General features: G+C 39.8%; 1 protein-coding gene across 2 annotated transcripts in view; it reads right to left on the bottom strand.

Moving 5' to 3' along the window:
* Nucleotides 1–10,986, bottom strand: part of GADL1 (glutamate decarboxylase like 1) — a 183,228-nt gene extending 172,242 nt beyond the window's left edge. The window contains exon 1 of one of the 2 annotated variants that reach the window (XM_057554013.1): nucleotides 10,632–10,986. In XM_057554013.1, coding sequence (XP_057409996.1) covers nucleotides 10,632–10,668 — 37 coding nt within the window. In that variant the 5' untranslated portion in view covers nucleotides 10,669–10,986. The remainder of the gene's footprint in view (nucleotides 1–10,631) is intronic. The other variant, XM_007191535.2, reaches the window with a different exon arrangement.
* Nucleotides 10,987–12,535: the final 1,549 nt, after the last annotated feature.

The raw sequence follows: 12,535 nt of genomic DNA, 5'->3' as shown, positions 1-12,535 counted from the left end.
GGTTGTTTCTAGAATTTAAGGATCAGACTAATAAATGTAATTTAGCCAAAAGGACTGAGAAAGAGGAAGGGCTAGGGTGGTATAAACCAGAGTTCAAAAGAAGGCAATCTTCAAGGAAAATGTTAAACCATAAGCACAAAAGCAGCAAAATCCAAATTGTGGGGGATTCTATAGACCAAATGGCCCACGTTCTTCAACAGATAAATTATCTGAATAGAAAAGGACAGTACATCTATAAATTAAAAGATCTATCACAATTTTTTAAATGGATAGGACTAAATTGTTAGGTCTAGAAATGCATACTTGGTTGGTTAAACTATGAAAAATGCAAAAATCAGGGTAATGGTTCCTTACAGGGGAGGGAAAGGGCTATGTCTTAGTATGTGTGACCTCAGGACACTGGTAAAATTATACTTCTTCATCTGGGTGGTGGTTCCAAGTGTACAAAATGACAGCTAGGTGTTCTATATAATCAGTCCCTCATAATCCAAAAGGAAGTCTAATGAACACAGTCTGGAGAACAATCATCGTGGAGTTCCAGTCTCTCAGGGACCATCAGAAGCTCAAGGTGAAAAGAAAGTGGGAGGGGCCAGAAGGACTGAGGTGGATCCATGAGTGTTGGAGCAAATTTAATGGGAGGGATTCTGTGTCTGAGACATTATTTCCTTTCAGGTATTTTTCCCTTTCCATATCCCTTCTACCACAATGGGGTGGAATAGGGGTACCATCTTCAAATGAAGAGTCAGGACCTCTAGAGAAGGAGTGTAGCAGAGCTGGATAACAGGGAAGGGATGGGGTCCCCCATACTCAGCAAGGTTATAAGAGTGTTTGGTAGGGAAAACCTCAAAAATGAGGTAGGGATTTCCTTCAAGACTGAAAGAGTTCTCCACATGGAAGAGAAAAGAGATGCTGCTGACAGAACCTGGAAAAAGAGGCCCAGGACCTACCTCTCAGTCAGAAGCCTGAAGAAGCAATGAGAATTAAAAAGGAAACAATACCATGATGTCACCAGGGATGCTGTAGAAGCGGCATTGTGATTTCTGTGAAGTACATATTGATAAACATGAAAGGTTAAGAATACTAATTCTTCCAGTCCATGAACATGGTGTATCTTTCCATCTGTTTGTGTCATCTTCAATTTCTTTCATCAACATCTTATAGTTTCCCAAGTACAGGTGTTTTGTCTCCTTAGGTAGGTATATTCCTAGGTATTTTATACATTTTGATGTGATTGTAAATGGGATTGTTTCCTTAATTTCTCTTTCTGATGGTTCATTATTAGTGTATAGAAATGTAACAGATTTCTACATATTAATTTTGTGTTCTGCATCTTTACTGAATTCACTGATGAGATCTAGTAGTTTTCTAGTGGCATCTTTAGGATTTCTATGTATAATGTCATGTCATCTACAAACAGTGATAGTTTTACCTCTTCCTTTTTAATCTGGATTCCTTTTATTTCTTTTTCATGTCTGCTTGCTGTGGCTAGGACTTACAATACTATGTGAAAATGACAGTACTACCCAAGGCAGTCTACAGATTCAATGCAATCCCTATCAAAATATCAAAGGCATTTTTCACAGAAATAGAACAAATAATTTTAAATAATTTTAAAATAGAAACACAGAAGACTCTGAATAGCCAAAACAATCTTGAGAACTGGAGGAACCACACTCCCTGACTTCAGACTATACTAAAAAGCTACAGTAATCAAAACAGTATGGTCCTGGCACAAAAACAGACACAGATCAATGGAACAGAATAAAGAGCCCAGAAATAAACCCATGCACCTATGGTCAACTAATCTATGACAAAGGAGGCAAGAATATCCAATGGGGAAAAGATAGTCTCTTCAATAAGTGGTGCTGAGAAAACTGGACAGCTACAGGTAAAAGAATGAAATTAGAACATTCTCTAACACCATATACAAAAATAAGCTCAAAATGAATTAAAGACTTAAATGTAAGACTGGAAACCATAAAACTTTAAAAAAATGGGAGAAACACTCTTTGACATAAATCGCAGGAATATTTTTTTAGATCTGCCTCCTAAAGCAAAGGAAATAAAAGCAAAAATAAACAAATGGGACCTAATTAAACTTAAAAGCTTTTGCACAGCAAAGGAAACTATTGACAAAATGAAAAGACAATCTACTGAGTGGAAAAAAATGTTTGCAAATGATATGAATGATAAGAGGTTAATATCCAAAATATATAAATAACTCACACAACTCAACATCAAAAAACCAAACAACCCAATTAAAAAATGGGCAGAGCACCTGAATAGACATTTTTTTCCAAAGAAGACATACAGATGGCCAACAGGCACATGAGAAGATGCTCAACCTCGTTAATTATCAGAGAAATGCAAATTAAAACCAAAATGAGATATCACCTCACACCTGTCAAAATGGCTATCATCAAAAAGAACACAAATAACAAATGTTGGTAAGGATGTGCAGAAAAGAGAACCCTAACATTTAGAGAAGAGCTATCACCCATCCTTGTCAAACTCTTCCAAAAAACTGCAGAAGAAGGAACACTTCCAAACTCATTCTATGAGGCCACCATCACCCGGATACCAAAACCAGACAAAGATACTACAACAAAAGAAAATTACAGACCAATATCACTGATGAACATAGATGCAAAAATCCTCAACAAAATACTAGCAAACAGAATCCAACAACACATTAAAAAGATGATACACCATGATCAAGCGGGATTTACCCCAGGGATGAAAGGATTCGTCAATATAAGCAAATCAATTAATGTGATACACCATATTAACAAATTGAAGAATAAAAACTATATGATCATCTCAATAGATGAAGAAAAAGCTTTTGACAAAATCCAACACCCATTTATGATAAAAACTCTCCAGAAAGTGGGCATAGAGGGAACCTACCACAACATAATAAAGGCCATATATGACAAACCCAAATCAAATATCATTCTCAAGGGTGAAAAACTGAAAGCATTTCATCTAAGATCAGGAACAAGACAAGGATGTCCACTCTCGCCACTATTATTCAACATAGTTTTGGAAGCCCTAGCCACAGCAATCAGAGAAGAAAAAGAAATAAAAGGAATCCAAATTGGAAAAGAAGAAGTAAAACTGTCACTGTTTGCAGATGACATGATACTATACATAGAGAATCCTAAAGATGCCACCAGAAAACTACTAGAGCTAATCAATGAATTTGGTAAAGCTGCAGGATACAAAGTTAATGCACAGAAATCTCTTGTATTCCTATACGCTAATGATGAAAAATTTGAAAGGGAGATTAAGGAAACAATCCCACTCACCAATGCAACAAAAGAATAAAATACCTAGGAATAAACCTACCTAAGGAGGTAAAAGACCTGTACTCAGAAAACTATAAGACACTAATGAAAGAAATCAAAGATGACAAACAGATGGAGAGATATACCATGTTCTTGGATTGGAAGAATCAATATTTTGAAAATGACTATACTACCCAAGGCCATCTACAGATTCAATGCCACCCCTATCAAATTACCAATGCCATTTTTACAGAACCAGAAAAAAAATCTTAAAATCTGTATGGAGACACAAAAGACCCTGAATAGCCAAAGCAATCCTGAGGGAAAAAAACAGAACTGGAGGAATCAGACTCCCTTACTTCAGACTATACTACAAAGCTCCAGTAATCAAGACAATATGGTACTGGCAGAAAAACAGAAATACAGATCAATGGAACAGAATAGAAAGCCCAGAAATAAACCCACACACCTATGGTCAACTAATCTATGAAAAAGGAGGAAAGGATATACAATGGAGAAAAGACAGTCTCTTCAGTAAGTGCTAAGAAAACTGGACAGTTACATGTAAAACAATGAAATTAGAACACTCCCTAACACCATACACAGAAGTAAACTCAAAATGGATTAAAGATCTAAATGTAAGACCAAACACTATAAAACTCTTAGAGGAAAACATAGGAAGAACACTCTTTGACATAAATCACAGCAAGATCTTTTGTAACCCACCTCTTAGAGTAATGGAAATAAAAACAAAAATAAACAAATGGGACCTAATGAAACTTAAAAGCTTTTGCAGAGCAAAGGAAACTATAAACAAGATGAAAAGACAACCCTCAGAATGGGAGAAAATATTTGCAAGTGAATCAACAGACAAAGGATTATTCTCCAAAATATATAAACAGCTCAATATTAAAAAAACAAACAACCAAATCAAAAAATGGGCAGAAGACCTATATAGACATTTCTCCAAAGAAGACATGCAGATGGCCAAGAAGCACATGAAAAGCTGCTCAACATCACTAATTATTAGAGAAATGCAAATCAAAACTACAATGAGGTATCACCTCAGACTGGTCAGAATGGCCATCATCAGAAAATCTACAAACAACAAATGCTGGAGAGGGTGTGGAGAAAAGGGAACCCTCTTGCACTGTTGGTGGGAATGTGAATTGAGACAGCCACAATGGAGAACAGTATGCAGGTTCCTTAAAAAACTAAAAATAGAATTACCATATGACCCAGCAATCTCACTACTGGGCATATACTCAGAGAAAACCATAATTCAAAAAGACACATGCACCCCAATGTTCACTGCAGCACTATTTACAATAGCCAGGTCATGGAAGCAACCTAAATGTCCATCAGCAGACAAATGGATAAAGAAGATGTGGTACATATATGCAATGGAATATTACTCAGCCATAAAAAGGAATGAAATTGGGTCATTTGTAGAGACATGGATGGACCTAGAGACTGTCATACAGAGTGAAGTAAGTCAGAAAGAGAAAAACAAATATCGTTTATTAACACATATATGTGGAATCTGGGAAAATGGTATAGATGAACCGGTTTGCAAGGCAGAAATAGAGACACAGACGTAGAGAACAAACGTATGGGCACCAAGGCAAGAAAGCAGGGGGTGGTGGTGGTGGTGGTGGTGGTGGTGGTGGGATGAATTGGGAGATTGGGATTGACATGTATACACTAATATGTATAAAATAGGTAACTAATAAGAACCTGCTGTATTAAAAAAATGAAATTAAAGAAAAAAAAGAGAAAACCCTTTTACACTGTTGGTGGGAATGTAAATTGGTGGAGCCACTGTGGAAAACAGAATGGAGGTTTCTCAAAAAACTAAAAATAGAACTACCACATGACCCAGCAATTCCACTCCTGGGTATATATTAAAAAATAATGAAGACACTAATTTGGAAAGATACATGCACCCCAATGTTCATAGCAGCATTATTTACAAGTGCCAATTATGGAAGCAACCTAAGTGTCCATCAACAGATGAATGGATAAGGGAGATGTAATATATATATATGGATATATGTGCATATATATATGGGTATATATACATGGGGGTAGGGGATTAAGAGATACAACCTACTATATATAAAATAAATAAGCTAAAACGATATACTGTACAACATGGGGAGTACAGCCAATGTTTTATAATAACTATAAATGGAATATAACCTTTAAAAATTGTGTATCACTATTTTGTACACCTGAAACTTATGTAGTATTGTACAGCAACTATATCTCAATTTAAAAATTTAAAAATATGTAAGGTTAAAACTTACTCATTCACAACTCTATTCCCAAAGAATGGTGACTTAAAAAAAAAAAAAAAAAAAGGGAAGAGACCACCCTGCTTTACAAAGTTCCTGTTCCTGGAACTAACTCTGCAAACAAAGAAAGTATACAACTGGTAGCCACCAGGAAACACCTCAAGTACATACACAAAACAATTAGGGAACACTTACTAACTAGTTATTCATGAACTGTCCTAACATCTTTATACAACAAAGGAAGGAAAGCCTAGGGCAGAGGGGAGATGAAAAGTTAACTATGATTTGCAGCAAAGCAATGTATTCAACAAGAAGACGTGTTGGAAAATTAGTATCTTTTGTGCTTGGCATTGAGTCATTGGTATTCTTTTTCCTACTTTGGGTTTCTTTTTCAATTGCTCATCTCTTTAAAATCAATTATGCTACTTTGTAACCCTGAGGTGCTGAAACTTATTTAAATGTTCAAAACAGTTAGGCAGACAAATTTGGAAAATCAGTTGAGAAGACAACTTAAGTGTCCAGTGACAGGGGATTAGGTGATGCAGTGTAAGTGATCTATGATATTGTTTTATAGTACATAGTTCTTGTATTGTGTTTCTTCCTTAAAAGAGAAAGCAAGTTTATTACATAAGAATCAGAAACATAAACAAGCAAAAAAAAAAAAAATCCATCATCCCATCTACCCAGAGGCAACACCTATTAATCCTTTATTATCTCTCCATCTAGATCCTCTTGCAACATATAATCATTTTCCAAAAGCAGAATGCCTTCACATAGCATTTGATAGCCTTCCACAATTTATTTAAGTCATCCAGAAAAGGATATTTATACGTTTTAAATAACACCCTATTGTTTGGCATGTAAATACTTATACATTTTCACTATTATAAACAACTTGGAGAAGGAAAAAGTGAATACGAATTCAAAACTTAATGCAGAAAACAACAAGGACTAAAGTATTTCAGGAATCACACATTGTTACCTCCCATCGCTTTCTTATTCATTCATGCATTTCTTTATTCAACAAGCGTATGTTGAATATATGTACCTACACTGTGCCAGGCACTTAGCTACGTGCTGGGGATCCAGTAAATACAAAGATGTGGCCCATGCCCTATGGATTTTATGCAAGAAACAGAGATATAAACAAACAATTAGAAAACACTTTGTAAAGTGTTAAGATACGGACAAAACAGGGTTTACCAAATTACACTAGAAAAATCAGTGAGCAAGAATCAAAGTCTTGAAAGTCGATTGTGAGGGTAACTCCACAGTGCCATGGACCAAACTGCTTTCTGAAAATCACTCTCCCACAATTCACCTGGACTCCCAACGCATCTTTCTGTTTTAATATATAAATTAACTTCTCCTCAGTCTTTCCCCAAAATGAAAGCCCCAGTTGCAGACACAGCAGCCAAAGCACATACACACGCACACAGCCGTCTGTGGCTGATCACACGTCTGGCAGGCTTCCTGCATCAGTACGTAGATTGTGCCCGGTAGTGTCATATAGTTGAATGGATGTCATGTTAGCCCTATCTTTCTGGGGAGCTGTGTGTTGCTAACACATTCCAATTACCTCATTAAACTCTACATCCAATTTTCTGGATATAATAAGTTTATGGGGAGCCTGCTACTTGCCAGACACTCTGTATATTAGTGCTAATGTTCACAATAATTCTAAATAGTGGATTTTTTAATCCCTATTTTACAGATGAAGAAACTGAGACTCACAGAGTTTTAACCATGTATCGAGAGATACACATCAGAGCAGGCTGAAGCCAGAGTATTCGCTGTGCATCCTTCTCCTTCTTCTGTTCCCACAGTTCGCCACAGAGAACAGCTCTGCTCCACTGTGGGTCAGCCTGCTCCCAGCCTTCTTTTTTAATTTTATTTTATATTGGGGTATAGTTGATTGACAATGTTGTGTTAGTTTCAGGTGTACAGCAAAGTGGTTCTGTTATCCATATACATGTATCCATTCTTTTTCAAATTCTTTTCCCATTTAGGTTGTTAAATAATATTAAGCAGAGTTCAGGGCACTGCCTTCTAATGTGGCCCCATCTGCTGCAGCCTGAGAAAGAAGGGACCCCTGGTCCACCTGCTCCAGAGAAGGGCTTTAGAGAGTGTCCCATGGGGCACTGCCTTCTCCCTCAGAAAGGCCAAGCTGTCCTTTATTCCTAGCAACCAGAGGGTTCCTGCCCCAGGGGCAAAGCACAGGTCCCTACCCTGGCCAGAGGGGCAGAAGGAGCTTCCACTTCCAGCCCTTTGAATACTGATGGTCTTTCTTCCCATTTTCCCACCCAAAGGAAGCGGGAAGAATGCTGCTCTCACTTCAATGAGCTTAGAGCCACCTTCCAGGGGTCTCTCCAGCATTCTACCTGTGGTCCCTGAATAGGGTGGCGGAGGATGCTGTGGGCCACCTGTGGACATTCAACATTGTGGTCCAGCAGGAGGCAGCACAGGCCCTGGGTTAGGTGTTTGGGGCATGTGAACACTCAAGGCTGACAGTCACCCTCTCAGAGCCTCGGTTTTATTAAAAAAATTAATAATAATAATAATAATAAAAGCAGATAGTGATAGTTCTCCTAGCTAGTGAGGGTTAGAGAAGCTGGTGCTTGTAGCTCAGCATAGCAGGTAAGTAAGTGTTCAATAAAAGTGAGCACTTCTTATCCTAAACGAGGGATCAGCCACTGGGTGATAAATTTTACCTGCAGTGGATTTCATTTAAATTATGATCAAAAGGAGTAAATAAAAAGTGAAAAGTTTACAGACAGAAAGAAAACGAAGCAATATAGAGGAGGCCAAAAAAATTACACAGAAATTTTGTTCCTGAATATCATGGTTTCAATTTTATTCCAACATACCAGACTTACAACAGGCTATAAAAGTCAGATTTTCAACAGAAAAAGTTTCTGTCCCCTGCTATTAAAACTTAAAATTTTCTTCCATTTTAAAAGTGTTTCAACAAGAATCAAAGCTGCATAAAATAAAAACGATGACTTTGCAGGCCAAAATTATATGGAAGGTTTGTGTTATGATTTCAAACCAAAAGGAAAAATATGATTTGAGTCCAAATAATTCTTTATTTCTAACGGTATTAAAATTTGAATCTGGTATAATTAATTGCCTAAATTTCTCTGGGATGTACTACGGGCAGATTATAAACTGGATCAAAACATGAGGAGTAGAATAAGAATTCTTTATCTGCAACAGGATTCCCTATGACGTTCTTCCATAATGTATAGTCTGTAACAGATACTCAACCAGAGAGCTTGTTCAACACAGGCATGTCATTTAACATACTCACCACATGTCACTTTCACAATCTTGTCAAACATACTTGGAAATTTACTAAGTCTGACAGATACATATCCAGTCCTCTTTTAAGATGTCATAGCAAACATTTGGCACAATTAGGTGTTATTGGACATGTTATCACCTTGTCACCTGCTCAAGGATAACCAGACTGACAGCAGCCTAAGCCTTTTGGTATCCTCTGAAATTCAGATTTAAGGTTAAACTCTGCACTTTGCTATTCACATATAGTAATTACTGAAGTCCTCACAAGTTACAGACATGCCTGGTTACAAGGACATATGCTTAATTTAGGAAGACTAGATACTTTTTTAAAAAAAGCTTTCTATCGGCGTTCTGAAGGGTTTGTGGCTTTAAAACAGGAATTAAGATTCCAAACAAAACAAACCAAACAAAAGAGTGCAGGGCTAAGGTAGTCAGATACAATTATCCTGACCATCCTTGCCTCACATAAAGAAGCCTGCCATATTATCAGGAAGTTTTAAAAAATTAGTCTTATGTATCAATCAGTTTTCAAATAACCATTTGTCTTAGATTATTACACTGTGTGCTGACCTTAGAAACACAAAAGTAATCATTTTACAAAAAGTTTCAGCAAAGTGCCAGTTTATTATGTTATTGAAAACAATAACAATGCAACTTAAAAAAATATTTTCAAAAGAGGATCCAGGGCAGCGATGCTGAGAACTGTGCTTGGGACTGTGAAAGGAAGGAATGAAATGCTTTTTGCAGCACAGTGATTCTTGCCTTACCAATTACTGTGCAAAATTCCTGGTCCGCAGGGAATCCTGGCCTGTGCACCTGCCTCACAAGCCCCCAGAGTTTCAACTTAAAAAGCAACTTCATTAAGTCGTGTTCAGTACAATCCGAAAGGGTTATTGATGCAAAGACGAGTTTATTCCTGGAGGAGCGATCCTCCTAAAAGGTCAACAACTAAGTAGCTAATAGCAATAATGATGACCTTTCAGGGCAGGGCTTTTGAACCACAGGTAACCGGAGGCAGTTAAGGGGTCAAGTTTGAAATCTTTAGCAAACATGCAAATAGGTGAATAGGTGAATTTTGATGGGAAAAAAACGTTCAGAATATTTCATCACCCGTTCAAAGCAACCTGAGACATTTCCCTCGCAGAATCGTACAACCATTATTTCCCAGTAGAACTAAATGACACCCGAGTTCTGAAGTCAGTTTGGGGAATTCTGCTGCACGATGCCTTCTTTAAACGAGTAACGTCCCGGGTCCCCCACCCGCCAGGCTCCAATCCGAAGAACATGAGGGCATCACTCACTCTGTAAATGAAGTAGCCTCTTTAAACGCCTGTTTGTGGAGGCGGGGGTGGAGGGGTGTTGCTGGGTACATCCCAACGTAGAAGCAAAATCATTCTTTAAAGGGAAGGAACTCCCATCGTGTCTAGAGAAACCCGCGGCAGCGCACTGGTCAGTGAAATCAGCTCTGCATTTGATTTGACAAACCCGCAGAGCGTGGCACTGCGTTCCAAGAGCGGTTCCCTGCGCTTTAGAAAAGTTAACTTGTTTCATTCTAAAAAGAACCCCAAGAAGAGCAGAAAAGGAGCAAAATTGCAGAAAGACGAGGACTTCCTACCCACACCAGCCGCCTAACGGGGAAATAAATAACCCTCCTTCTGGTCCCCCTGATCACCGGCACCGGGAAGTTATACCCCGCGTGGGGCCGGTTAAGCACTAAGAGGCCGGGGCGCCTGCGAGTCGTTACCGTCCAGCGGGCGCTCGCGGTCTGGGTGGCAGCTCATCTCTGCTCCGGCTCCGGGCGGCCCGGGCGCGGCTCCCGCAGTTCAGGCGGCGGCTGCAGTTGCCGAGGCAGCGCCCGCCGTGGGGACCCGCAGGTGCGCGCGGCAGCCGCTGGGCGCTCGCCACCGCGTGGGGACGGATAGGGACGCGCTCGCGTTGCCTGCGCTCCACAGCCCGAGGCCCCGGCGCCAGCCTCCTGCGGCCCGCGCCTCTCTATTAATACTTGGCGAGCTGCTGGCGGCCTGCCGCCCGCTTGACCAGGGGCCAGGATCCCTCTGCCAGAGCTGCGAAGGGCTGGGACACGGTGTGTGGGGGCGCGGGGCATTTGCCCAGGTGGGAACGGGCAGGGCGCACCCCCAGCAGCCCTTCAGGGTAGAGACTGGACACGAGGTTGGGTGAGTGAGGCTTGGCCTGTGACCTTCCCAGCGTCCAGTTTTGTGTAGTCACCACCTCCCTGGGTCTGATCTGGCCAGAGGAGCCCTAAGCTAAATCTGATGCCCGCTCCAGGCCACCAGCGCAGGGAACCTATTTTAGGGCAGCGGCGGTGAATAGGATCCGCTACCCATTCATTCAGGCCTGCCTTGACATTTAAGAGTTCCACAAGCGAATGCCTTGCCCCAGATCCCATTTCACCCTTTTGCCTCTGCAACACTACAAGTTTGGAGAAGGGAAGGCGGTCGGCACCTTGTCGTCCGGTGGTAAAGAGCAAAAAGAGGCGGTGAATTCGAAAGGGCCTCTATCTGTTTGGTCTTTAGACTCAAATGTTCACAACACTGTAATTGCTCCAACAAGCCCCTGCAAGTTGGGCTTCAGCCATGTTCCCATTATAAATTTAAATTTAGTCAGCGAGGGCTGCTTTTTTGTCATCCCTCCAACAAGTTTTATGTTTAAATTCCCTACGAGCTTTTAACTGAGGCTGTTGAGATGATAGGAGCAATCGGTTAATACCATTTCAAAGCACACTGAGAACAACTACCTTATAGAACTGCATTTGTAATCCACATTCTTCAAGGGGCTAAAAAAAAAAAAATCCTCGTTTACTTTCTTAGCAGGTGAACTATTTCCTCTGGCTGCATAATTAAAGTCCATATCAGTGAAGACAGTGCAGCTCTTTTTTCTCAAATAAGAATTGATTATTCCTAATATACATAAGACTAGAGTTATTAAAAATATTAAAGTTAAGACCCTGCAGACAAATTTTATGAAGTTTCTGAGACCACCCTCCCTCCATCTACTCTTTTGTAGGCAGTTTCACCAGATAAAGGACTGAGATCTAGTGATGGAAGCATAAATAAGAACTTCAGGAGTTAACCTTTGGTGACTCTATTTAAAAAAATTTAAAGGAGTATACACTCTGGCAAGTTTTTCATTTAATTTTTTTAGCTTTGTAGTAAGTGGACCCTCTCTACCCCAGCTCAGAACAGTGACCAGTGTCAGCCTCTGCTAAATTAAATACCTCTCTGTGTGAGGCAAACCAGGACCAACTGGGCCACAGTGGACTCTAGAAATGTCAATTTACAGACCTGTTCCCTCTCCCCTCCTGCGCCAACCAGGGAATATGCCATTTAAAATTTCTTAGATTGAAAGCCAGAAACTGCTCTAAAAGCTCACCTCTTAGTGGCTTAGCTCAGCTCTCGTATTTACTCTTATGACAAAGGCATTGTGTTACATTCCTTCTTGCTTTCATTCTTCAATTACTTGGCACTTCCTCTGTGCCAGTTACTAGCGATTTCAAGAAAAATCCTGCCCTCAGAATGCTGTAGTGTAGTTGAGAGAGACAGGCCTAGAACCAGCTACTTTTTCATCATCTGTTTCATGGTCTATGAAAGACATGGGGCACTGAGCAGCCACAGCTGAGGGGATGGCTAA

This window comes from Balaenoptera acutorostrata, chromosome 10, assembly GCF_949987535.1.
Source record: "Balaenoptera acutorostrata chromosome 10, mBalAcu1.1, whole genome shotgun sequence".
Taxonomy (NCBI): domain Eukaryota; kingdom Metazoa; phylum Chordata; class Mammalia; order Artiodactyla; family Balaenopteridae; genus Balaenoptera; species Balaenoptera acutorostrata.
Note: the sequence above shows the minus strand (reverse complement) of the source record. Positions and strands in the feature narration are given on the sequence as shown.